A 24,690-nucleotide genomic window follows, 5' to 3' on the forward strand; every position below is an offset into this window, starting at 1 on the left:
TCTCCATCTTCAGCTGCATAGAATATAATCAGTCTGATTTTGGTGTTGACCATCTGGTGATGTCCATGTGTTGAGTCTTCTCTTGTGTTGCTGGAAGAGGGTGTTTGCTATGACCAGTGCATTTTCTTGGCAAAACTCTCTTAGTCTTTGCCCTGCTTCATTCCCCATTCCAAGGCCAAATTTGCCTGTTACTCCAAGAGTTTCTTGACTTCCTACTTTTGCATTCCAGTCCCCTATAATGCAAAGGACATCTTTTTGGGTGTTAGTTCTAAAAGATCTTGTAGGTCTTCATAAAACTGTTCAACTTCAGTTTCTTCAGCGTTAGTGGTTGGGGCATAGACTTGGATAACTGTGATATTGAATGGTTTGCCTTGGAGAGGAACAGAGATCATTCTGTCGTTTTTGAGATTGCATCCAAGTACTGCATTTTGGACTCTCTTGTTGACCATGATGGCTACTCCATTTCTTCTGAGGGATTCCCGCCCGCAGTAGTAGATATAATGGTCATCTGAGTTAAATTCACCCATTCCAGTCCATTTTAGTTCACTGATTCCTAGGATGTTGACGGTCACTCTTGCCATCTCCTTTTTGACCGTTTCCAATTTGCCTTGATTCATGGACCTGACATTCCAGGTTCCTATGCAATATTGCTCTTTACAGCATCAGATCTTGCTTCTATCACCAGTCACATCCACAACTGGGTATTGGTTTTGCTTTGGCTCCATCCCTTCATTCTTTCTGGAGTTATTTCTCCACTGATCTCCAGTAGCATATTGGGCACCTAATGACCTGGGGAGTTCCTCTTTTGGTATCCTATCATTTTGCCTTTTCATACTGTTCATGGGGTTCTCAAGGCAAGAATACTGAAGTGGCTTGCCATTCCCTTCTCCAGTGGACCACATTCTGTCAGATCTCTCCACCATGACCCGCCCGTCTTGAGTTGCCCCGCAGGCATGGCTTGGTTTCATAAGCCTGTTTGTGGTTTAACTGGAATTGCACTGAGCTTTTGCATTGATTAGGGTGAACTGACATCTTTAAGATGTTGAATTATCCCAGCTGAGAACAGAGAATGTCTTTCTGTTTGTTCACGTCTGCTTCTGTGTCTTTCAGGAGTGTTATTAAGTTTTCTGCATATAGATTTTGCAGTTCTTGCTGAGCTTAATACCGGGTATTTAATCTTTGTTGCCATTGTGGATGAGATGTGCTGCGTGGTAGCCTCTATGTGAGGTCAGTTGTGTTTGTGATTACTGTTCACTTTGTATGTTAATTTTGTATCCTGCTGCCTTTATCACTGACTCTCTGTGAATCTTCAGATATACTGTTACATCATCTACGAGCAAATGTTTTAAAGTTTATTTTCCAGTCTGTATGCCTCTAATTGATTTCTTTTATCCAGTTGCACTGACCAGAACTTCCAGTATGATGTAAAGCAGTGGTGGAAATGGAGGTCATGCTACTCTTGATCTTAACGAGAATGCCTTTAGTAGATTTCCATTAAGTAAGACGGTGGTGTTAGAACTCATATATATCTATATATATATAAATTTATAATGATATACTGACCGATTTCTGTTTTCTTTAGCTTTTTTTTAAAATCAAGAATGGGTATAAATTTTGTCAAATGCTTTTTCTTCATTAATAGAGATAATATGAGTTTTTCCTTTTATCTGCTAGTATAGTATGCTATATGAGTAGACTTCTTAACATCCAACCACTCTTGCATTTCTAGAATACATTCCACTTGGTCATGGCATTATTTTTTTTTCTCAATGCAGTGTTGAATTCTGTTCACCAACATGTTATGTAGTAGTTTTACACATTCAAAATTAAGATTGGTCTGTAATTTCTCCCTTGTGGGGTTTTTTTTTTTTTTGGTATTATCTCCCCTAAATTTAGGTATCAATGTTATACTGGTTTCATTTAAAAATGAGAACATTTTTGGATAGTTAGAGAGTGGGGGACTGACATGTACACACTGCTATATTTAAAATGGATAACCAGCAAGAACCTACTGTATAGTACAGGAAACTGTGATCAATTCTATGTTAACAACCTATGTGGGAATAACTGAATTACTTTGCTGTACACCCTTAATTATCACAACATTGTTAATCAATTATACTCCAAAATACAGTAAAAATTTAAAATATATATTAATTTATTTTTCCATGCTGTAAAACAATTTATGTCAGTACTATCTTATCTTTAAAAGTCTAATAGAAAATTCCCTATGAAAACAGTTCAGCGGGTGTTTTTCTTCTGAGGTAGTTCTTTCATATCTCCTTCTATTTAGTCTGTGAAATTAGACCTGTTGCTTTTATCTCTAATCAAATCTGTTTTATAAGCTATACTTTTCTAGGAAATTATCAATTCCATTTAGTTTTTCAGAATTATTTTCAGAGGTCTGAAAAGTTGTCTCATTTTAAAAAGTTTCTTCTTTTTCAGTGGTTATTTCCTTCTTGCCATTTCCTTATATATTGATGCTTCCTCTTTTTGTTTCTTTTTTCTAGTATCTTTTTCTTTTCTATTTAAATAACCTCAACTTTTGCCTTTATTATTCCCTCTATCTCCTGTTTTCTTTCTTTTCTAGATGAAAAATTTTTTTTTCATTCTTTCATTTTACTGATATTACTTAGTCACCACTTTAAAAGGTTTTTATAGATTCCAGTATGTAGCGTTTTCATCATTTTGTTTAAAAATATTTAAATTTTTGTTTGCAATTTCCCCTTTCACCTAGAAGTTAGCCAAAAGAAATTATTTTGTGAATTTCCAGGTGGATGGACCTATTTAGGTTTTTTTTTTCATACTCTTATCACTTTATTATATTATATCCATGGAATAAATACTTCCACTTTATTCAATGTAGCCGTGCTTTCTTAATTAGCTGATATATGGTAAGTTTTCTGAATGCTTCATAAGCTCATAAGGAGAAGGCTTTTCTCTGTTATCAGGCTGTAGGCTTTGACACATAGCCACAAGATCTGCTTAATTATTTTAGCTCTCTGTATCCTTGCCTGTTTGTTTTTTTTGTTTTTTTTTGTTTTTGCCACTTGATCTGTCTTATATTGACAGTAGTCTTCTATTATTCTTGTATCTTCTGTAGGTTTTACTTCATCAGTTAAGTTTAGTCACTCAGTTGTGTCTCTTTGTGACTCCATGGACTATAGCACACCAGGCCACCCTGTTCATCACCAATTCCCAGAGCTTGCTCAAACTTATATCCATCGAGTCAGTGATGCCATCCAACCATCTCATCCTCTGTCATCCCCTTCTTCTCTTTTTACTTCATAAAATTGATCATTGTGCCTTTTGGTGCATAGATTCTCATGCCTGCTACCTTTCTTGTTAATTGTGGATTTAACAGTAAAGTGTTCTTTGTTTTATATCTATATATATATGCTTTTTAAATTGCATTTTATAACTCTGATATCAGGATCACTGCTGTAGCTTTCTTTTGTTAATTTGTTTATTCTTTATTTTTTTGCCATTTATACTTTCTCTCCTTCCTTTATTGTTGCCTTTCAGAATGACTTTGTTTTAGATATGAAAGTGAAATAGAAAGTGTTAGTCTCTGAGTCATGCCAGACTCTTTGTGACCCCATGGTCTGTAGCCTGCCAGGCTCCTCTGTCCACAGAATTCTCCAGGCAAGAATATTGATAGCCATTCCCTTCTCCAGGGGATCTTCCCAACCCAAGCGTTGAACTCAGGCCTCCTGCATTGCAGGCAGATTCTTTACTGTCTGAGCCACCAGGGAAGCCCTTTATATACCAGGTAGTTCTTGCTTTATGAGACCTTTGAAATCTTTCCCATGGCAATTATATGGGTTAAACCCATTCACATTTGTATATGTGACTGATATGTTTGATTTCAAATCTATCACATATTCTTTATGTCATAATTTACTATGTTAATTTTGTAATTCTTGCTGATGTGTTTTCCTCTTTTATTTTAAAATTTATTTTGATGTTTAGAAAGCTTTTAATTTTTGTTCTAATAGTTATCTTTTTTCTTATACTTTTCAATGTGTTTTATCCTTTCTTATTTAACCTCTTCCTGCCAATATTTTTCCCAGCATTCTTTTTTTTTTTTCTTTACAATACTGTATTGGTTTTGCCATACATTGACACGAATCTGCCACAGGTGTACATGAGTTCCCAACCCTGAACCCCCCTCCCACCACCCTTCCCATATCTTCTCTCTGTTTTCCCAGCATTATTGAGGTGTAATTAAAAAATAATAATTGTGTATATTTAAGATGTACAACATGATGGACATTATGGTTTGATTTGAGTTCTTTTCGAAGTACAGTTGATTTATAATATTATATTAGTTTCAGGTGTACAGCATAGTAATTCAATGTTTTTTAAGATTCTACTCCATTATAAGTTATTACAAGATAATTGCTGTAATTCCCTGAGCTATACAGTATATCCTTGTTGCTCATCTATTTTATTCATAGTAGTTAGTATCTGTTAATCCCATACCCCTAATTTGTCCCTTTACCCTTCCTTCCATTGTGAAATGATTGCCATAATCACACTAATTAACAAATTCATCACCTCTCATAGTCACCATTGTGTGTGGTGAGAGTACTTAAGATCTACTCTCTTAGCAAATTCCAAGTATGAAAAGCAAGTAATACACAAACCTCCAAAACTTATGCATCCTGTTAACTCTTGGATCAGCATCTCCCCATTTCCTCTACGCTCTGGCTACTGCAACCACCACTCTCTGCTTTTATATGTTCAACTTTCCCCAGTTCCACATAGAAGTGAAATCATACAGTATTTGTTCTTCTGTGTCTGTCTTGTTTCACTCAGTCTAGTGTCCTCTGGGTTCTTACATGTTGTTGCAAATAACAGGTTCTCCTTTTTAAGGTCATCAATAGTCTATCATCTGTATATACGACATTATCTTTTCCCAGGTCCTAACTGCCCCATGCTATTCATCCGTGCTGATCCGCTCAGTTTTCAGGTTGAGATAGTAGAAATAGGCCTCTTGGGCAGCATCTTGCATAGCTGGGGTAGCGGGTCACTCACGATGCTCTCGTTTCCCCTATGGGGTCTCTCATGGCACTGAACTGAGCCACTTTGGGAGAAAGATAAAGTGTGACTGTTTAGTGCTTTTGTTATCAGACGTTTTGCTCCACTAGGGGGCTGGGTCCTCTCTTCTGGACTTCCAAATTCCCACAAAGGCACTCTCATCCAGGGGTGGTGGTCAAAATGATGTTTCCTTGGAAAGAGGAGTGTACAGACTTACTCTGCCATCTTGCGGACATCACTGCTTGGTCGGTTATTGGTGGTGTGCCTTGACTTTCATCTATTACCCATACAGCAGTCAGTGAACTTACTCCACTCTCATCTTTCTTCTCTTACCCTGTTTCTCCTCTCTCTCATTTTCACTTCCATTATTTTAAAGAAAATATAACATTTACATATTCTGCTTTCAACCATGCCCCTACCTTCCTTTAGCCTGATATTTACAATTAAATATATTAAACGCTTACCATCAAACCTTTTGCCAAAACTTTCTCAGTCATCTCTTTGTTGAATGAAGGTTATCTTCTGTTATATTTCTCAAGGAAGACTCATGAGTACAGGAATCTCTGAGTGATTGAATGTTGCAAGTTGTTTTTCTATAGTTTTAATAATTGAAAAATACTTGGCTAGCTATAAAACCCTTGGTTCATAATTTCTTTAAGTTTCTTGAAAATGCTGCTTCATATATTTTGTCCTGTATGTTGCTTTGGGGATAGCTCATGGTAGCCTAATTCTGTTGCCCTTCTAAGTTGTTTCATCCTTTTTGCCTTAAGTCTTTGAAACTTTTTTTTTTTTTAAAGTTTAGTAGTTTTTCTAGGATTTTGGAATAGATCTTTCAGGTCTTTTGAGTCCTTTCAGGGTGTGGCCTCAGGTCATCTCTTCATATATTTTCCTCAGATTTCTGTTACAAATTTTTGCTTATTACTTAATCTGCCTTCTCAGGGATTTCAAGTATACATATATCAGATCTTCTTTCTCTTCTCTTTAAGCCCTTTTTCACGGACCCTTGTTACTTTATTCTCGATCTCATTTTCATTCCCTTGGTTGTCTTTCTCTTTCTTTGATGCCCCTTATTAAAAATTTCCCTTGGCTACCTTGTCACTTAATCTTCATTTCTGAGTGCTTTCATTTTTGTTTCCTTTTCCCCTCTGAGTTGAGTCAACTCTCTCTTTTCCCTAATTCTTCATGGATTTCAGTTGTTAATATTTCCATTCCTAATTCAAAGTTGTTTGCAAAGATTTCATTCCTTTTGGCGTACTGTGCTACATTTTCTTCTGAGTTTTGATTTGGGGAGAATAGGTGGATTTTTATCACTTGGGATGTTTTGACTTTTATTTTCTGTTTTCTTCTTATATAATAGCTTTATTTGCTTCCTTTCAGTTATTCATTTTGTAAATTTGAGGTTCAAAAACAGTAGTAGGTGGATATGTGAGCCTGAATCTGTGGAATACCAGTGTTAGAAACAGAAATTTGAGCATCAGGAGGATTTAAGACTTAAAACCTTGTAACTACATGTAATCTTTTATTAAGAAAATTGGGATACAGATGAAAAGAGATATAAAATGAGACCACACCAATATCTGGCCAAATAAAATAAAATAAATCATTTATTAAAAATAATATGTGTCTGGCCAAATAAAATACAATTTAAATTTAAAAAAGGATTATACATCAACATGAATCCACCACAGGTATACACGTGTTTCCCATCCTGAACCCCCCTCCCTCCTCCCTTCCCATACCATCCCTCTGGGTCGTCTCAGTGCACCAGCCCCAAGCATCCAGTATCATGCATCAAACCTGGACTGGCGATTCATTTCATATATGATATTATACATGTTTCAATGCCATTCTCCCAAATCATCCCACCCTCTCCCTCTTCCACAGAGTCCAAAAGACTGTTCTATACATGTGTCTCTTTTGCTGTCTCGTATACAGGGTTATACTGTAAAGTAATTAACCTCCAATTAAAATAAATACATTTTAAAAAATCCAAGAAGCTAGTAAAAATTAAAATTATCAGAAAAGTTATTTAAAATAAAAAAGGATTATATATTCTGATAAGGTAGTGATGTGTATTTTTTTAATGGATGACTGAGTTTTTTGTATCACGAGAAATGACAGTTTGTGTGCTCTCTGACTTGTTGTCGCTGTTGTTATTCTCTGTTGATTACAGAGTCTTAAAATTCCCTCCTTTTGCCTCTTTGCTTTTCATTATCCAGTCTCCCAGAGATACTTCTCCTTTCTTTTTACCCTATTTCCCCCCATAAGTGATACCTATGGAAGATCACCACCTTGAATCATGTATGGCTTTCCAGTTGTTTTCATGTAGTCATTTCCTTATTCTAGCAGGATTCTTTTTCAGAATTTGCACACATAGGAACTTGGTCTTTCTGAAGATGGTTTTATCAACCCTTATGACCTCTACCAGCTTAGCTTTTCTCTCTTTCATGTTGTTTCTCCTTACAGCCCTGGCTCTCCACAAAAGCTAATGATGAGAGCCTTAGAAATGCTTCATTCAACTGCACTGCTTGTTTTTCTACCAATAGGGACTATGACGTTTTGAGGGTTCTATGTATTTTAATGATCTTGAGGTTGTGAATTATGTATAGCTTTTTTTTTTTCTTGTTTTCCTGTGTTGTTTTTTTTGAAAGATATGTGGGGAGATTTGATTTTAGATGATTACTGTTTTCTTCAGCTATTAAGAGTCAGCAGGAATTGACTGTGGATTGCTTGTGGGAAATTATGGAACTAGAAGAATCAAAGATGACTCCCAGGTTTTTTACTTAATCAGCTGGATAGATAATGGTTACATTTATTGAAATGGGGAAAACTGGTAGATATATAAGATCTGGCACAGAAGAGAAGGGAGTAACAGAGTTCTCTTTTGGAGATTTGTAAATTTATTTCAAGTATGTGGATATATGTGCCTGAATCTCTGGAATACCATTGTTAGAAATTTGAGCATCCTAAGGATTTAATATTTAATGCCTTGTAACTAAATGTAACCTTTTATTGAGAAAATTGGAATACAGATGAAGAAGGATATAAAATGAGACCACTCCAATATTTGGAGGTCAAGCAGATGATAAATGTCTGGCCAAATAAAATAAAGTTTAAATTAAAAAAAAAAGGATTAGGAGTAGACAGTGAGGTAAGAGAGAAAGCTGAGAGTAGAGTGATCTCAAAGGCAAGAGGAGAAAGAGTCAAAGAGAAAGTGATCAGTTGCAATTGATATTGATTAGACATTAAGGATGATGTGGTTGGAGAAGTGATTTTTAGAGCTGACCATATGAAAGCCTTCGTTGGCCTTGATGAGAGCAGTCAGATTGAGGGAAGTTCCAGAGCACTACTGAGTTAAGCCAATTGAGTCTGCATCTAAAGAGAGAACACAAAAGATTTTCAGAGCTTGAGTCTAATAGTGACTTTTCTGAATAAATGGCTTGCATTTATAAAATGCAATAAATGACCTGGGAGTTTCATTCCCTAGAGTCAGGGTCAGGGCCACAGCTATGGCCTATAAAGCAGGGCCTGAACAGCCTTCAAGGAAAATTTAATAAGGTTGGTGATGAATACCTATCAGTGAGAAGAATATGCCACCAACAAGCCAAGTCGCCTTCATCCTGCAGCTTTACTTTGCCCCTTGTTGGTGACTGCAGGTTTGCAGATTGCAGCATACGTGTTTATTAGGAAGTTATATCTCAAAGGAAACTCTGTCCCTTTCATGCCTTAAAAGGCATCCCTCACGCATTTTCCTCCAGAGGATGTGCCTGCCAGGTGACCTAGTTCTAATGGTTCTGGGCTGCTCAGTTTCCAGAGGCAGATCTCTGCTTTCCTTTTCCATCACTGGCTTTCTGATTTCTCAGGGTCCTGTTTCGGGTCAAAACAGAATTTCTTCATACAAATTGCTTGGCCTGTTTTTCAAAATGTGACTCTGCTCTATCATCCCTGTCTGCCTGTGGACAAGCCAAGAAAGCAGGGCCTCTGACCTCATGTCAGACATATTTGCCAACAGATACCTCAGAAAAGAAGGCCATTTGCTTAAAGGGTATTTTGTTTGGCTTACTATCTGAGTAACCCTGGGAAATTTTATTTAATCTTGTTTCACAAGAAAAGAAAAGTGGGGCATTGTGCTATCCATTTCAGACTTGTTATAAGAATGAAAAATACAATATTCAAAACACGTACCTTAGGAAAAGAGAGCCTTCCTCTTTTCTGTTTTTTTCCTTACTGATGCTTTCAGGGACTGTCATGCTAAGTGAATGAGCCACATCAAGGCCAAACAACAGCTTAGGGATCAGGGCACTGGAAGAGCATCATGGGAAATTGGGCTGCAGAGAGCCTAGAATGAGGACCCAACGTGTATCAGTCCCAGAAACATGGGGGGAGGGGGGAGGTGGTGAAGGACACTGGGGTCAAGCAGAGCCGAGAAATGCTTTCCAAAGGTGAGAAGCAGGCAGGATCTCTGCAGCCAATCTTCCGGTCCAAGGCACTAGCATTTCTCGGTTAGGTGTCACCATCATCCTCTCCCCAACAGCTAGCTTCTCTTGCAATGTAAGTCTGTTCTCTCTACAGCAGCCTCTGCATTTAAAAAAAAAATAAAAGCCTGAAAATTTTATTCTTGCTCGTTAATCTTTGATAGCTGTCTGTTGTTCTTCAAATATAGACCAAAACCCTACAGTCTAAAAGGCTCTACCAAGCTTATGCCTCTAGCTTCATCTGATCTCATTCTCTGAGTACTTTATGATGATGTAAACACCCCAGACTTCTTTATATCTTTGACTGTGCCTCATGTTCTCCCACTCCCAGGCCTTTGTGCATCTGTCCCTGAGTCTGGGACACCCTTCCGTGATACTTATTTTCCAGGTATTAGGTTAAATAGTTCTTGCTCAGTGTGGTAAGCCCTCTTTCTTTCCCACCCACATCCCTTGTCATCTTCTGGACACATATATAGCACCCAGCACTTCTCTTAATAGTGTTTATTGCAACTTGTAATCAGGTGTTTAATCATGAGAATAGTTATCTGATGTTTGCTGCAAGTATTAGAAAGACAGTGTTTGCATGCTTCATGAGGATGGGGACCACGTCTGCTCTGCTCATCCCTGTGTATGCGGCACAGTGCCTGGCATGCAGTGATCATTCCGTAATGATGAACATTTTCAGTGCCGATCATATCAATGCATACTTGTTGACTGATCAAATGAATGAGGAGTTAAGTGGGGAGTCCCAGTCTTAGAGAAAAATGAAGGCACAAGCCTAAGAAGAAGTGATAATTGTAGAAAGACTCTGGGGTTAGGGCTAAATCTCATAATATGAGCTGAGACAGCTTAGTCTTAGAGAGGGCAAAAATGTGAGTTAGGGCAACTGGGAAAGTCTTTGAAAATGATGAGATCAGGGCTAAATCCCCACCTTATTAAGTAGGGCAGTCTGATGGTGCAGTGAGAATTTTATGTATTCCCCAGGTACAGGGGCTTCTTGACCAGGTTGGGCGTACAGTGTAACCTAAGTCCTCCTGGATAATAGACAGCAGTTCCTATAAGCCCTTCAATTAGATAGCCTATAATTTCAGTAAGTAGTTGAAGGATGGATGGATAAGTGGATGGTTGAATGAGTCAGACTTGGCTTAGTCTCTAAATGGAGGTTATAAGTAGGTAAGTAGGTATAGGTATAAGGCATTTTGATTAAAAAAAAAAAAAAACTTGTGTGTTGTGAGGTGGGTGATATGATATGACATCAAGAAGATAGTGTACTGAAAGAACTGGAAGCAACCTTAGAATATCCCACCTACTCTACCAAAGTGGGCTTCCCCATCCCTTCCTCTGTCATTTGATTGGTGGGAAAATTGAGCCACAGAGAGGGGCAACGAGCTGCTCAATTGCACAGCACTGGCAGATCCTTTTCTTTTTTAGCTTTCTGGCTCTGCCATGCAGCGTGTGGTATCTCTCAGTTCCTGACAAGGGATCGAACCTGAGCCCCCTGCATCGGAAGTGTGGAGTCTTTAACACTGGCCTGCTGGAAAAGTCCCAACACTAGCAGATCCTTGAGTAGAAGCAGGTCTCAACAGAAGCCCAATAGTTAGGACAGTATATACTACCCCAAGGTGATACATTCCTGTGTGCAGATTTGCAAGTCTAGAGTAGGAAGTGGAATGTGAGTGAGGCTAAAATAATGGGAACATGAAAATGTCTTGTACTGTGGAGATGGAACAGAGAATACACCAAATGCTTTTTCTCTTTCCAAAGCCTTATATAATCTGACACAAGGAAAGTACTCATTTCTTTGTTACAGAACTGATTGGGTAAATGTCCACAGGCCAGACTTCCTGTGTGATCGGATGCAGAATTTCCAGCATGTTCCTGACTGGCTTGCTAACAGTCCAATCACCTGGAAGGTCAAGGGAGTGACTCAGGACTTTGTTATTCTGTACCTGATTCTAACCAACAAAGACAAATTGGTTATGGAATTAAAGATGTCAGGAACTTGGGAGAAAACAGATATGTGAGCGTCATGTTTGTGAGAGCCGAGGAGAGTTAAACATAATCAGACAAGTGCTTTAGATGATAGAAAACAGTTTAATGGATTCAGGTGGAGGACATAGTGTTAGGAAATGGCTCACTTTCATGCATGCAGCTTTGGCAGTGAAGATGATTCTAAGGAGAATTAGAAAGTTCTATAAATGATCCAGTGAAGAAGGTAGTAGAATAAACCATTGTGGCTACCCAATATTCCCTTTACTGGGACACATTTTTAAACGAGTTCAGTTCAGTTACTCAGTTGCATCCAACTCTCTGTGATCCCATGGACTGCAGCACACCAGGCTTCCCTGTCCATCACCAGCTCCCAGAGTTTACTCAAACTCATGTCCATTGAGTCCCACAAAAGACACCTTAGCCTTTACCTTTGTGGGGAGGAAGTGACCCAGAAGGAGCGTGAAGAGTTTTTCTGAGGTGCTGGTAATTTAGGGTGTTTTGATCTGGATGCTGGTCCTAAAGTGTGTGTTCACTTTGTGAAAGATTTGGCAAACTGCATTGAAAATTAGTGTATTTGTCTGCATGTATCAATATGTTATACTTCACTGTGCAACCATTTTTAAGATTTAGTATATTTCCTTTAGGACTTATTTTTTAAATGCTTAGATTTACATGTTGAATAAAAACTGTGCTTTATTCACTTATTATTTTCTTATGTGTATTACTGCATGTTGTTACATGGGTCTCAACCATTTTCATTATCAGCCTTATAAAACTCCACTGTGTAGAGAGACCTCCACTTTCTTTACCATGACTATAGAGTTAGGCAGATATGTTCCTCTTCATTTTCACTTTTATAAAGAATACTGGAAGCAATGACTTTGAATATAAAGCTTCTTCTGCATTTAAGGTCATTCCATGAGAATAGATTCTTAGATATAAAGAGATTAGGTTGACTCTCTTTAAAGTCTAGACACATATTTACAAATTACCCCCATCAGTGAAGACCTCACTATATTGCCCATTGCTATATTAACAGTCTTACACAGAATTGACAAGTTTCCTGATACAGTACTTGCAAAATCTTTTTTTTTCTTTGTATTAGTATAAAGTTGGAGATCTTTCTTATCTCTTGGCACGTCCCATCCAACACAGTTTCTCAGTTCTCTGGATGTCGTGCATTCTTCTTTAGCCATCTCAGTGTCCAGTTCACCGACCTTTGTTTAAGCCAAAGAACAGACATGGAAGCCAACAGGAGTTGAAGAACTGTGTTCTACTTCCAAACATGAAAACAAACAAAAAAAATAAAGTTTGCTCACTTTTATCATCATTTTTAAGTTGTAACTCATTTGTGACTTGAGCTTTTTTGGCATCTTATTTTTTAATTTTATTTTTGGAGTATAATTGCTTTGCAAAGTAGTATTAGTTTCTGCTGTACAACGAAGTGAATCAGCTATATGTATATGTACATCGCCTCCCTCCGAATCCCACCCATTTAGGTCATCACAGAACACCAAGCTAAGCTCCCTGTGCTGCACAGCAGCTTCCTGCCAGCTGTCTATTTTACCCCCTGCAGAGTACACACGTCAGTGCTCCTCTCCCAGTTCATCCCATCTCAGTTAGAGAGTTCTACTCTTTTCTCTCTTCTTTCTGTCTCCTGGATATGTTCTTTAAAAAAATACTTTTTTTTCCCTTGAAATATAAGCACACTTCAAATGAATATTCCCTGTATTTGAATCATAATATGTCATGCTCTTTTAACATTTCTGCATTTTCCATTTTTTAAAATAAAACAATTATTTATTTTAAAAAGTAACACTTTCAGCACAGAAAAAAAAAAAAAAGGAAACACTTGTTCCAAAGAACGAGTCATGTCAACTCAACCTTCTTTCTTTAAGATAGTTCTTGAACTGACTGGGGAAATTCGGTAGACAGAGCAGGATCTGAAGTGATTTTTGACTCTGTTCTCAAGCTATGTTTTTGGAAAAATACCGCAGTAGAGTCTGAGTTCCTAAGCATTTGAGACAGCGAGTAACTGTTGCCTAACCAACCAGAGATTCTGATGAACAGATGAATGCCAGCCTGGAAGAGGGATTCTAGTTCATGCCACTGAGTCTGTTATTGGCATTTTCTAGGTTACTACTTATATTATTGATCTGGATAACGTTGAAAAATCATGTCCCCAAACTTGCAGATGGTGAAGATAATATGGTAATAGGCTCTAGTCACTGAATCAAAGAGGACAGACTTCAACAGCTCCAAGTCTGACTCTGTACTTGAGATTCATAATAGGACCACACAGATATGTAGAAGCAGGCAATTTTTTTTCTTTTTTTGGTGGGAAAGAGTTGCTGACATATTCATTGTGATCAATGAAAATGTGAAATGTTGGCTATGTTATTAGAAGCACAGTTTAAGTAAGAAAAAAATTGGAAATAGTGATAATCTAGGTAATCATATATTGACAAGCCTACACATAGACTGTTGCTTCATGTTTAGTCCCTTCTCATTAAGAGGGACAAACTGGAGGATGTCCTGGGATGAGCATTAATTTGGTTCAGAGGACTTGAACTTTTATCATCTGAGGAATTGTTTGAAAAGAATGCTAATGAACTTGAGAACTGTCTTTCAGTATCCAGACATCTTTCCTACACAAGCAAAGGCAGACTTTCTGCGGGCTACAGAATAGAATCAAGACCACTAGGGAATCATACTTGGGTTTGATAGGAGGGACAGTTCCTAGCATTCAGAGGTGTGCATGGATGAAATACACTCTGCAGCAGACATTATCATTGTTTCTCTTTTTGGTTCCTGGAGCACTCCAATCCCTGTGTCACTGAAGTCAGGCATGGCCCTTAGACTCACTCTAGCTGATGGAACCTGTGTCAAAGTAAAAGCGTTACTTCTAATGTCAAGCCTTTAGTTGCTAGTTCTTACTAAAGTCATCACCATCCCTTTCTCTGGCCTCAGTGAACACTGAAGCATTATATTTAAATGGAGGGAGCAGTCTTGGTCTTTTAGTGGCTACACTAAAGTACACTACAGTATCCTCCAGCCACCACCATCAGCTCCCCCTCAGACCCACCATACTCCTATATTGGACATGTTGTTTGAGTGGAAAATAAACCTTTGCTGTTTGTAGCCCCTGGATTTCGTGGGTTTTATCACTTCTGCATATTCCTGACTAAGGCTTCCCTGTTGGCTCAGATGGCAAAGAATCCACCTGCTGTGCAGGAGAGACAGGAAAGGCCATCCACGCCAGTATTCCTGTCTGCAGAATTCCATGGACAGAGGAGCCTGGGAGGCTATAGTCCATAGGTTCCCACAGAGTGGGACATGACTGAACAGCTGAACTGAACTAATCCTGACTAATACAGTGCCTTCAGGATGCAGTGGTTCTTCACGTGTGGGCATTAGCGAGACAGGCACTGGATTCTGCAGATCAAAACTAGTGAGGTGTCACCTCACACTGGTCAGAACGGCCATCACCAAAAAGTCTGCAAATAATAAATGCTGAAGAGAGTATACAGAACAGGGAACCCTTTTGCACTGTTTGTGGGAATGTAAATTGATATAGCCACTATGGAGGACACTATGGTGGTTCCTTAAAAAGCTAAAAATAGAACCACGTGACCCAGCAATCCCATTAAGCTTCTCAAAGATGCCCTTGATGCCCCCTGCTAACCCATGTAGCTGAGTGAAGCACACACATGCCACAGGGTACTCACTCAGTGTTATGGTTATTGTTCTGTGCTGGGCAGTATTTATGAAGTAGTTGGCTCAGAGGTTAAAGCATTTGCCTGCAGTGCGGGAGACCTGTGTTCAATCCCTGGGTCGGAAAGTTCCCCTGGAGAAGGAAATGGCAACCCACTCCAGTATTCTTGCCTGGAGAATCCCAAGGACGGAGGAGCCTGGTGAGCCCCAGTTCACGGGGTCACAAAGTGTCGGACATGACTGAGTGACTTCACTTCCGTCTGGGGAAGAAACTGATACAGTGATGAGAGCCAGAAAGTGGCAGTAACACCAGTGTGAAAATAAATGAAGAAATAGAATTAAAAGGTGATTCCCCTGGAGGAAAAACATAGAAGGGACAAATATTAAATTAAAATTAAAAATATAAAGGCAAGCCTATATATGTAAATATGTATACATATATTTTTGTATATATTCAAAAACCAAACCCACAACAAATTAACTGGAATCTCACTTTTGTTATTCACAGGAGACCAAAATCAATTGTGTCCGCCTGGCTACAAAAGGTATGTTGGCATGCACTGTCCGTCTTCAGCTACTGAAGTACTTCTCTCTGTAGCAACAGTGACTAAAAATAACAAGAAAGAATTGTTATTTTCACTGGAGTCATTTGCATATAGGTATTATTATATACTTATGGTATATATTAATAACACCGTGCCTAAAGCATAGGAAGAGCTCAAAACATATTTGTTTAGTCAATGGATGGATGTACAGACTGGAACATTAATCAGTGGTAAATATAAATTTACTCAAATATTCTGCCACTATATATTTTCATTGTATTTGGGTCTGTGTTTATGTGGGTATTTTTTTGCACGTCAGTTAGACCAATCTGTTGGTGTTGGATTTTATTCAGCTGCCGCATAGCTTTCAAAAATGAGGTGATTAGTGTCAGTGCCTTCTGTAATGAGAAAATAAACCCTGCATTGTTGTCTAGTTGGCATTTTCAATAGTTATCCCCCAAAACTAAGGCAGCATTGTTCAGGCTCATCACTTTTTGTTTCCCTAATTATTATTGAATTGCCTGGCTCTTTCAATTGGTACATGTTTCTGTTTATTACTCTTTAAAAAAAAAATCAATGAATGGTTTGTTATCATTTAACCTATTACAAGGTTGAATGGTTAGAAATCAGGTTTATCTTTTTTGTTATAGAACTGATATTTTTAACAGCGATCCTCCCTGTATAAACACACCAAAACTGGGCAACTCATTCTATTCCCTGCATTTATTGAGAGCATATATGGTTTCATAGGTGACTTCCACAACAATGAAAAGATGTTAAGTAGATATGTAATGATAGACATGAACTGTAGACAAAGACAGTGGCTCATGTATGTATATACATATGTGAATACATACATGCAAGGACACAGAGCAGAAAACAGCAGGGGGAGAGAGAGGAATATTTAATGGTTATTTGACAGAATATGCACCAAGACCTATCACCCATTAGTTTTATAATTTTGAAGAAAGTCACATCAGTTTGTAGACAGCAAAGGGAAGATGCAGGAGGAAGAAGACAAGCAATCAGGGTTCACTGTGATAAGAACTCACTCTACTCTCACAGAAGTCAGGAGAGGTCAGCATGTCCCTAATGTGTTCTCTCTCGGGAGCTCAGGCTTCTGGACAGAAAGAGATAAAATACTGCTTGTGAGGCAAGGAGAGTTGATGGCCTGCAAACAAAAGGGGCACGAATTATGGGCCTCAGCAGAGTTTTTCTCTGAAGAAAACAGATCGTCTAGAAAGAAGACCCTTATCCATGGGCTAGCACTAGAGCTCTGGTCTCGGGCCGGACAGCTCGGTATCTGCAGCAACCCCCTGGAGTGGGCAGGAAACTTACAGAGAAACCTCCCCTGTGATAGTAAGCTCCATGGCTCCCTGCAAGCTTCTGACCCCTGGACACGGGCAAGGCTGATAGCATTGCTGTCCCCTGTGGTGGTGAGTGGGGGGGAGTGTGGTATTCTAAGGACACCCCCTGGGACATAAAGCCCTCCTAAAAGGGAGTGTGTTGAATTGTATGATGTGAACTGGGAATTGAGAACATGTGATCAGACAGGCAAAAGGTATCTGCGGGGACTCTGAGTGAGAATATTATTTAATGATTTATTTTTGGCTGTGCTGGGTCTTCACTGCCACGCGGGCTTTTCTCTAGTTGTAGTGAGCGGGGTCTTCTCTCGAGTTGCAGCACGCGGGCCTCTCATTACGGTGGCTTCTCTTCTTGCAGAGCATGCGCCAGGTCTGTGCACGGTCTCAATAGCTGCGGTTCCTGGGCTCCAGAGCACAGGCTCCATGGTTGTGACGCACGGACTTAGTTGCTCCACAGCACGCGGGATCTTTCTGGATCAGGGATTGAGCCCATGTCTCCTCCATTGGCAGGCGGATTCTTTACCACTGAGCCACCAGGGAAGCCCTGAGAGAGAATAATTAAAAGTATACGTTCTTGGCAATTTTAGGACCCACTGTCCACGTAGATAGACAGCACACCATGCCGTGTTTCTCCAGGTTCCGTTGCTGATCCGTGAGATTAATGTGAGCTTTAAAGAACTAGAGCAAAAGAGTTGTCTGCTGCTTCTTAGCATAAGGATTTCTCCTCTTGTTTGATGCTTAGGCTACAGCCTTCCTTTAGCGGAGTGTGTTGGGTGCGTATGGCAGGTGTGGCAGGGAAAGGACGGGGATGCATTCATGAGCACGAATACCCAGCTGGCCATGCCCAGGCAGGGCTCAGAGGAGCCCGGAGTCAGACGTGGGTGCCAGGCTTCCATGCCTTTGTTTTCCAGTGCAGTGAGAGCCATTGCCCCAGCCGGAGAAGCGGGCTCTAGCAGCTCTTGGCAGTAAGGTAGAGAGATAGGTAGTGCAGAATGCCAATCTCCCCCAGGTCAAGGAGTGATTCCTTCTCAGCATCACATCAGATAAATAAGCAGGATGCTTGGTGATGCACAGAAAAGGCAAAGGGAAGGAAAGCTATATTTGATCTGTGTCTGCTCTGTCCCCTTGGAGCATCCAGGGTCAGCTGAACGAGAACCCTATCTGAACTCGTACCCTGCCCGTGGGGACTGTGTGTCAAGGAACTAAGTCCAGGTGTCAATATTTGACCCATCCCTTTCCTGATGTTGTCAATCAAATTTCCATCTTTATGGGTTTGCCAAAAATGCTCTTCTTTTTAACAGAGGAAAGTATGATGGTGGGAACGTTGTAGGCAGTAAGGGTATAGCAAGTTCCAGCGACAGATTCCATGGCCCGTCTGTCTCCCTCAAAGCTCTTACACCTCTTTGTCATTGTGGCATTTTCCTCATGAGTCTGCCAGTGGGCAGCCAGTCTCTGGAGTGTGGTCACATGGGCAGGCTTGAGGCCAGTGCTTTGGCGATGAAGCAACTTGCTGATGTCCTGTCCCTGACCCCAGTGACTCCAGACAGTGTCTGTGGTCAGCTGTGTGTGTCCCATGGAACTGGGAGGGCTGCTACTCAGAATGGAACAGCCTGAGCTGTTCGGGGTCATTCTGACCTGACCAGAAGCCCAGGGCATCTTCTATCAATATTAGATAGAATCCCTGGCTGTAGCGTGCACCTCTAACCCTTGTCTGTCTGTAATGCCACTGTTTGTCACCCAAGCTCTAATGAAGCACTGACAGCTGGGAGGTCTGCAAAGCTGGGGACCTGTGTTAGTTTTCAGCGACTGCAGAGTTCACAAACTACGTGGCTTAAACAAAGCATAATTTATTGTCTCACACTTCTGAAGGCTAGAAATCCAAGATCGAGATGTCAGCAGGGTTGGCTCCTTGGAGGATGTGAGGCAGAGTCTGTTTCATGCCTTTTCTCCAGCTTCTGGGAGATTGCTGGCCGTCATTGGCACTCTCTGGCTTGCAGATGCCTGACCTCACCTCTGCCTTCATCCTTGCATGGTGCTCTTCCTCTGCGTGTCTGTCCAAATTCTCCCCTTTTCTATGGACACTGATCATGTTGGACTGAGGCTCCACCTTACTCCAGTATGACCTCATCCTAACTCAGCTAATCACCTCTACAGGGACCTCGTTTACCGATAAGGTCACAGTCTAAGGTTAGGACACTGACATACGAATCTGAGGGGAACTCAGTTCAAGCCATAACGGGTCCTGTGCAGTTAGGGGCAGTGGCCACATGGTTCCCATTGAAGCCTCTCATGCTCACCACTCACAGTGTGATCCCAGTAGTCTTGGGGGCTGTGCAGGGAGTAGGAACTGTCCTGCCAAAGAGGGCCCTAGATGCAGGCTGAGGTCCAGATGTGGCTCTGGGTTTCTGCAGAAGCAAAGCAAGGCTTCCTCAAGCAGAGGAGCTGCTTAATCTATGAAAGGACCCCAGGGCAGGGGGTAAATGCAGAGGGCTACCCCTACAAACCAGACGGTGGGTCTGTGGCAACAGGGCCCTTCCCAGACCCCACATGGTGGTGGAGCATCAGGTCCTGGGCAGGGCCAGGCCTCCTGGGGTAGCAGCCCTGCTGCTGTTGAGGGGAGCTCTGATGAGGAACAGCTTGATCCTTGCCACTCATTTCCCAGTCACATTTGGCCGTGGCAGGAGGTTCCTGGCATATCGTTGACTCTCGAACAATACCTACTGAGATGAGGGAATGCATTTGGTCAGCATCTCACTGCTGCAAGACTCAGAAATCCTAAGGGTCCCTCTTCCTGAAACTCAGAAGCACCCTATTTAAAGTAACCCCAGGACTTCCCTGGCAGTCCAGTGGTTAAAACGCTGTGTTCCTGATGCAGGGGGCACAAGTTCAATCCCTGGTTGGGGAACTAAGATCCTGTTTGGCACACAGGGTGGTCAAAAAATTAAAAAATAAAATGAAGTGATCCCCATCTACCCATTCATTGGAAGGACTGATGCTAAAGCTGAAGCTCTAATACTTTGGCCACCTCATGTGAAGAACTGACTCATTGGAAAAGACCCTGATGCTGGCAAAGATTGCAGGAGGAGAAGGGGGTGACAGAGAATGAGATGGTTGGATGGCATCACTGACACAGTAGACATGAGTTTGAGCAAACTCTGGGAGATAGTGAAGGACAGGGAGGCCTGGCGTGCTGCAGTCCGTGGGGTCGCCAAGAGTTGGACATGACTTAGTGACTGAGCAACAACATAATCTACCCATTCACAGAAAAGTTTTGAATGTACTTATGCCTCTGGTTTGCTGATAAACCTGCTCTTTGGGAAAGTCTTTTATTTGTAGTCTTTGTCCATTTCTAGGGTGTAAATATCCCCACAAATCCAATATCAAATTATTGATGGCTTAACAGCTGGCTTATAAGAATGTCCTGAATGTTCAGCAACATTTCTTCTGTAGCAAGCTGATGCAAGCCAGCCCCAGCACACCAAAATCTCAGTTTGTTATGAGGACCCAATGATAACATACCTATAAATGGATTTTTATTTACTGTAAATTGTTCTGGAAATTCTTAGAAAATCATGATTGATGACCATTATGGCTCTCATGGTTAGCTCACTCACTGAGCACCTGTGAGCCAGGTACCTTGTAAGGAACTGGGGATTTCCAGTGAACCAGCAGTCTTGCTTCCTGTCCTCAGGAAGCTCATAGTCTAGTGTGGAAGCAGACATGAAGTGAATGATCGTTAGAGACAGTGGTGGGGTTATGACTGTGATCAGTGCCTCTAAAGAGAAGCGAGGTGTCCTGAGTGAGGATGGGAGGCAGCAGAGCTAAAGCCCTGGGGCAGCCCTGGGGCTCACTCCTCTAGGGTAGGTGCACCTGAGAGACTTTGGGCCCCCGGTCCCATCCTCACCCCTTCTCAGCAACCCCTGGGAACTGAGTCGTATGCAGCGCGAGGGTGGCATTTGAGAAGCTACGTGAATAATTGTGAGAGGAACCACACTCTTGGCCCAGACTCCTTGGGAGAGCCAAGTCCCCTGTGTTTACAAAGAGTCTATGGGATGGATTCACATACCACCCATGGGCAGTATTTATTTATAGAGCTGGGGCAGAAACTCTGGCTTAAGGCACTGCTAACGGAATGTGGGGTGGAAGCTTGTATTAGCTGCTAGATTTAATGCTAGGATTAGGACAGGTTCATCTCAAAAGCCTGGAAGGCTGTGATAGGGTGAGGAACTTGTGTGCACAGATTCACATTCTTTTTTACCTTGTTCCTCAGCACGGGGTTCAGTTCAGTTCAGTTCAGTTGCTCAGTTGTGTCTGACTCTTTGCGACCCCATGAATCGCAGCACGCCAGGCCTCCCTGTCCATCACCAACTCCCGGAGTTCACTCAGACTCACGTCCATCGAGTAGGTGATGCTATCCAGCCATCTCATCCTCTGTCGTCCCCTTCTCCTCCTGCCCCCAATCCCTCCCAGCATCAGGGTCTTTTCCAATGAGTCAACTCTTTGCATCAGGTGGCCAAACTACTGGAGTTTCAGCTTTAGCATCATTCCTTCCAGTGAACACCCAGGACTGATATCCTTTAGAACGGACTGGTTGGATCTCCTTGCAGTCCAAGGGACTCCCAAGAGTCTTCTCCAACACCACAGTTCAAAAGCATCAGTTCTTCGGCGCTCAGCTTTATTCACAGTCCAACTCTCACATCCATACATGACTACTGGAAAAACAATAGCCTTGACTAGACGGACCTTTGTTGGCACAGTAATGTCTCTGCTTTTGAATATGCTATCTAGGTTGGTCATAACTTTCCTTCCAAGGAGTAAGTGTCTTTTAATTTCCTGGCTGCAGTCACCATCTGCAGTGACTTTGGAGCCCCCCAAAATAAAGTCTGACACTGTTTCCACTGTTTCCCCATCTATTTCCCATGAAGTGATGGGACTGGGTGCCATGATCTTCGTTTTCTGAATGTTGAGCTTTAAGCCAACTTTTTCACTCTCCTCTTTTACTTTCATCAAGAGGCTTTTTAGTTCCTCTTCACTTTCTGCCATAAGGGTGGTATCATCTGCATATCTGAGGTTATTGATATTTCTCCCAGCAATCTTGATTCCAGCTTGTGCTTCTTCCAGCCCAGAGTTTCTCCTGATGTACTCTGCATATAAGTCAAATAAGCAGGGTGACAATATACAGCCTTGACGTACTCCTTTTCCTATTTGGAACCAGTCTGTTGTTCCATGTCCAGGTCTAACTGTTGCTTCCTGACCTACATATAGGTTTCTCAAGAGGCAGGTGAGGTGCTCTGGTATTCCCATCTCTTGAAGAATTTTCCACAGTTTCTTGTGATCCACACAGTCAAAGGCTTTGGCATAGTCAATAAAGTAGATGTTTTTCTGGAACTCTCTTGCTTTTTCCATGATCCAGCGGATGTTGGCAATTTGATCTCTGGTTCCTCTGCCTTTTCTAAAACCAGCTTGAACATGTGGAAGTTCACGGTTCATGTGTTGCTGAAGCCTGGCTTGGCGAATTTTGAGCATGACTCTACTAGCGTGTGAGATGAGTGCAACTGTGCAGTAGTTTGAGCATTCTTTGGCATTGCCTTTCTTTGGGATTGGAATGAAAACTGACCTTTTCCAGTCCTGTGGCCACTGCTGAGTGTTCCAAATTTTCTGGCATATTGAGTGCAGCGCTTTCACAGCATCATCTTTCAGGATTTGAAACAGCTCAACTCGGATCCTGTCACCTCCACTAGCTTTGTTCGTAGTGATGCTTTCTAAGGCCCACTTGACTTCACATTCTAGGATGTCTGGCTCTAGGTGAGTGATCACACCATCGTGATTATCTGGGTCGTGAAGATCTTTTTTGTACAGTTCTTCCGTGTATTCTTGCCACCTCTTCTTAATATCTTCTGCTTCTTTTAGGTCCATACCATTTCTGTCCTTATAGAGCCCATCTTTGCATGAAATGTTCCCTTGGTATCTCTAATTTTCTTGAAAAGATCTCTAGTCTTTCCCCTTCTGTTGTTTTCCTCTATTTCTTTGCATTGATGGCTGAGGAAGGCTTTCTTATCTCTTCTTGCTAGTCTTTGGAACTCTGCATTCAGATGCTTATATCGTTCCTTTTCTCCTTGGCTTTTCACTTCTCTTCTTTTCACAGCTATTTGTAAGGCCTCCCCAGACAGCCATTTTGCTTTTTTGCATTTCTTTTCCATGGGGATGGCCTTGATCCCTGTCTCCTGTACAATGTCACGAACCTCCGTCCATAGCTCATCAGGCACTCTGTCAATCAGATCTAGTCCCTTAAATCTATTTCTCATGTCCACTGTATAATCATAAGGGATTTGATTTATGTCATACCTGAATGTTCTAGTGGTTTTCCCTACTTTCTTCAATTTAAGTCTGAATTTAGCAACAAGGAGTTCATGATCTGAGCCACAGTCAGCTCCCAGTCTTGTTTTTCTCCATCTATGGCTGCAAAGAATATAATCAATCTGATTTCGGTGTTGACCATCTGGTGATGTCCATGTGTCGAGTCTTCTCTTGTGTTGTTGGAAGTGTTGGAAGAGCGTGTTTGCTATGACCAGTGCATTTTCTTGGCAAAACTCTATTAGCCTTTGCCCTGCTTCATTCCGTATTCCCAAGCCAAACTTGCCTGTTACTCCAGGAGTTTCTTGACTTCCTACTTTTGCATTCCAGTCCCCTATAATGGAAAGGACATCTTTTGGGGGTGTTAATTCTAAAAGTTCTTGTAGGTCTTCATAGAACCGTTCAACTTCAGTTTCTTCAGCGTTAGTGGTTGGGGCATACTTGGATTACCATGATATTGAATGGTTTGCCTTGGAGAGGAACAGAGATCATTCTGTCGTTTTTGAGATTGCATCCAAGTATTGCATTTCGGACTCTCTTGTTGACCATGATGGCTACTCCATTTCTTCTAAGGGATTCTTGCCCTCAGTAGTAGATATAATAGTCATCTGAGTTAAATTCACCCATTCCAGTCCATTTTAGTTCACTGATTCCTAGAATGTTGACGGTCACTCTTGCCATCTCCTTTTTGACCATTTGCAATTTGCCATGATTCATGGACCTCACATTCCAGGTTCCTATCGATATTGCTCTTGATAGCATCAGACCAGTCATGTCACTTGCTTCTATCACCAGTCACATCCACAACTGGGTACTGTTTTTGCTTTGGCTCCATCCCTTCATTCTTTCTGGAGTTATTTCTCCACTGATCTCCAGTAGCATATTGGGCACTTACTGACCTGGGGAGTTCCTCTTTCAGTATGGTATCATTTTACCTTTTCATACTGTTCATGGGGTTCTCAAGGCAAGAATACTGAAGTGGTTTGCCATTCCCTTCTCCAGTGGACCACATTCTATCAGACCTCTCCATCATGACCCGCCCGTCTTGGGTGGCCCCATGGGCATGGCTTAGACAAGGCTGAGTTAGACAAGGCTGTGGTCCTAGTGTGATTTGATTGACTAGTTTTCTGTGATTATGGTTTCAGTGTGTCTGCCCTCTGATGCCCTCTTGCAGCACCTACCTTCTTACTTGGGTTTCTCTTA

General features: G+C 41.2%; 1 protein-coding gene across 1 annotated transcript in view; it reads left to right on the forward strand.

Annotated features, from left to right (window-relative positions):
• Positions 1–24,690, forward strand: part of LOC120869436 (receptor-type tyrosine-protein phosphatase T) — a 400,388-nt gene that overhangs the window by 162,917 nt on the left and 212,781 nt on the right. The window contains exon 6 of the mRNA XM_040248753.1: positions 15,733–15,769. Within this exon, the coding sequence (XP_040104687.1) occupies positions 15,733–15,769 (37 nt within the window). The remainder of the gene's footprint in view (positions 1–15,732; positions 15,770–24,690) is intronic.

Source organism: Oryx dammah, unplaced genomic scaffold (genome assembly GCF_014754425.2).
Source record: "Oryx dammah isolate SB20612 unplaced genomic scaffold, SCBI_Odam_1.1 HiC_scaffold_10, whole genome shotgun sequence".
Lineage (NCBI taxonomy): Eukaryota > Metazoa > Chordata > Mammalia > Artiodactyla > Bovidae > Oryx > Oryx dammah.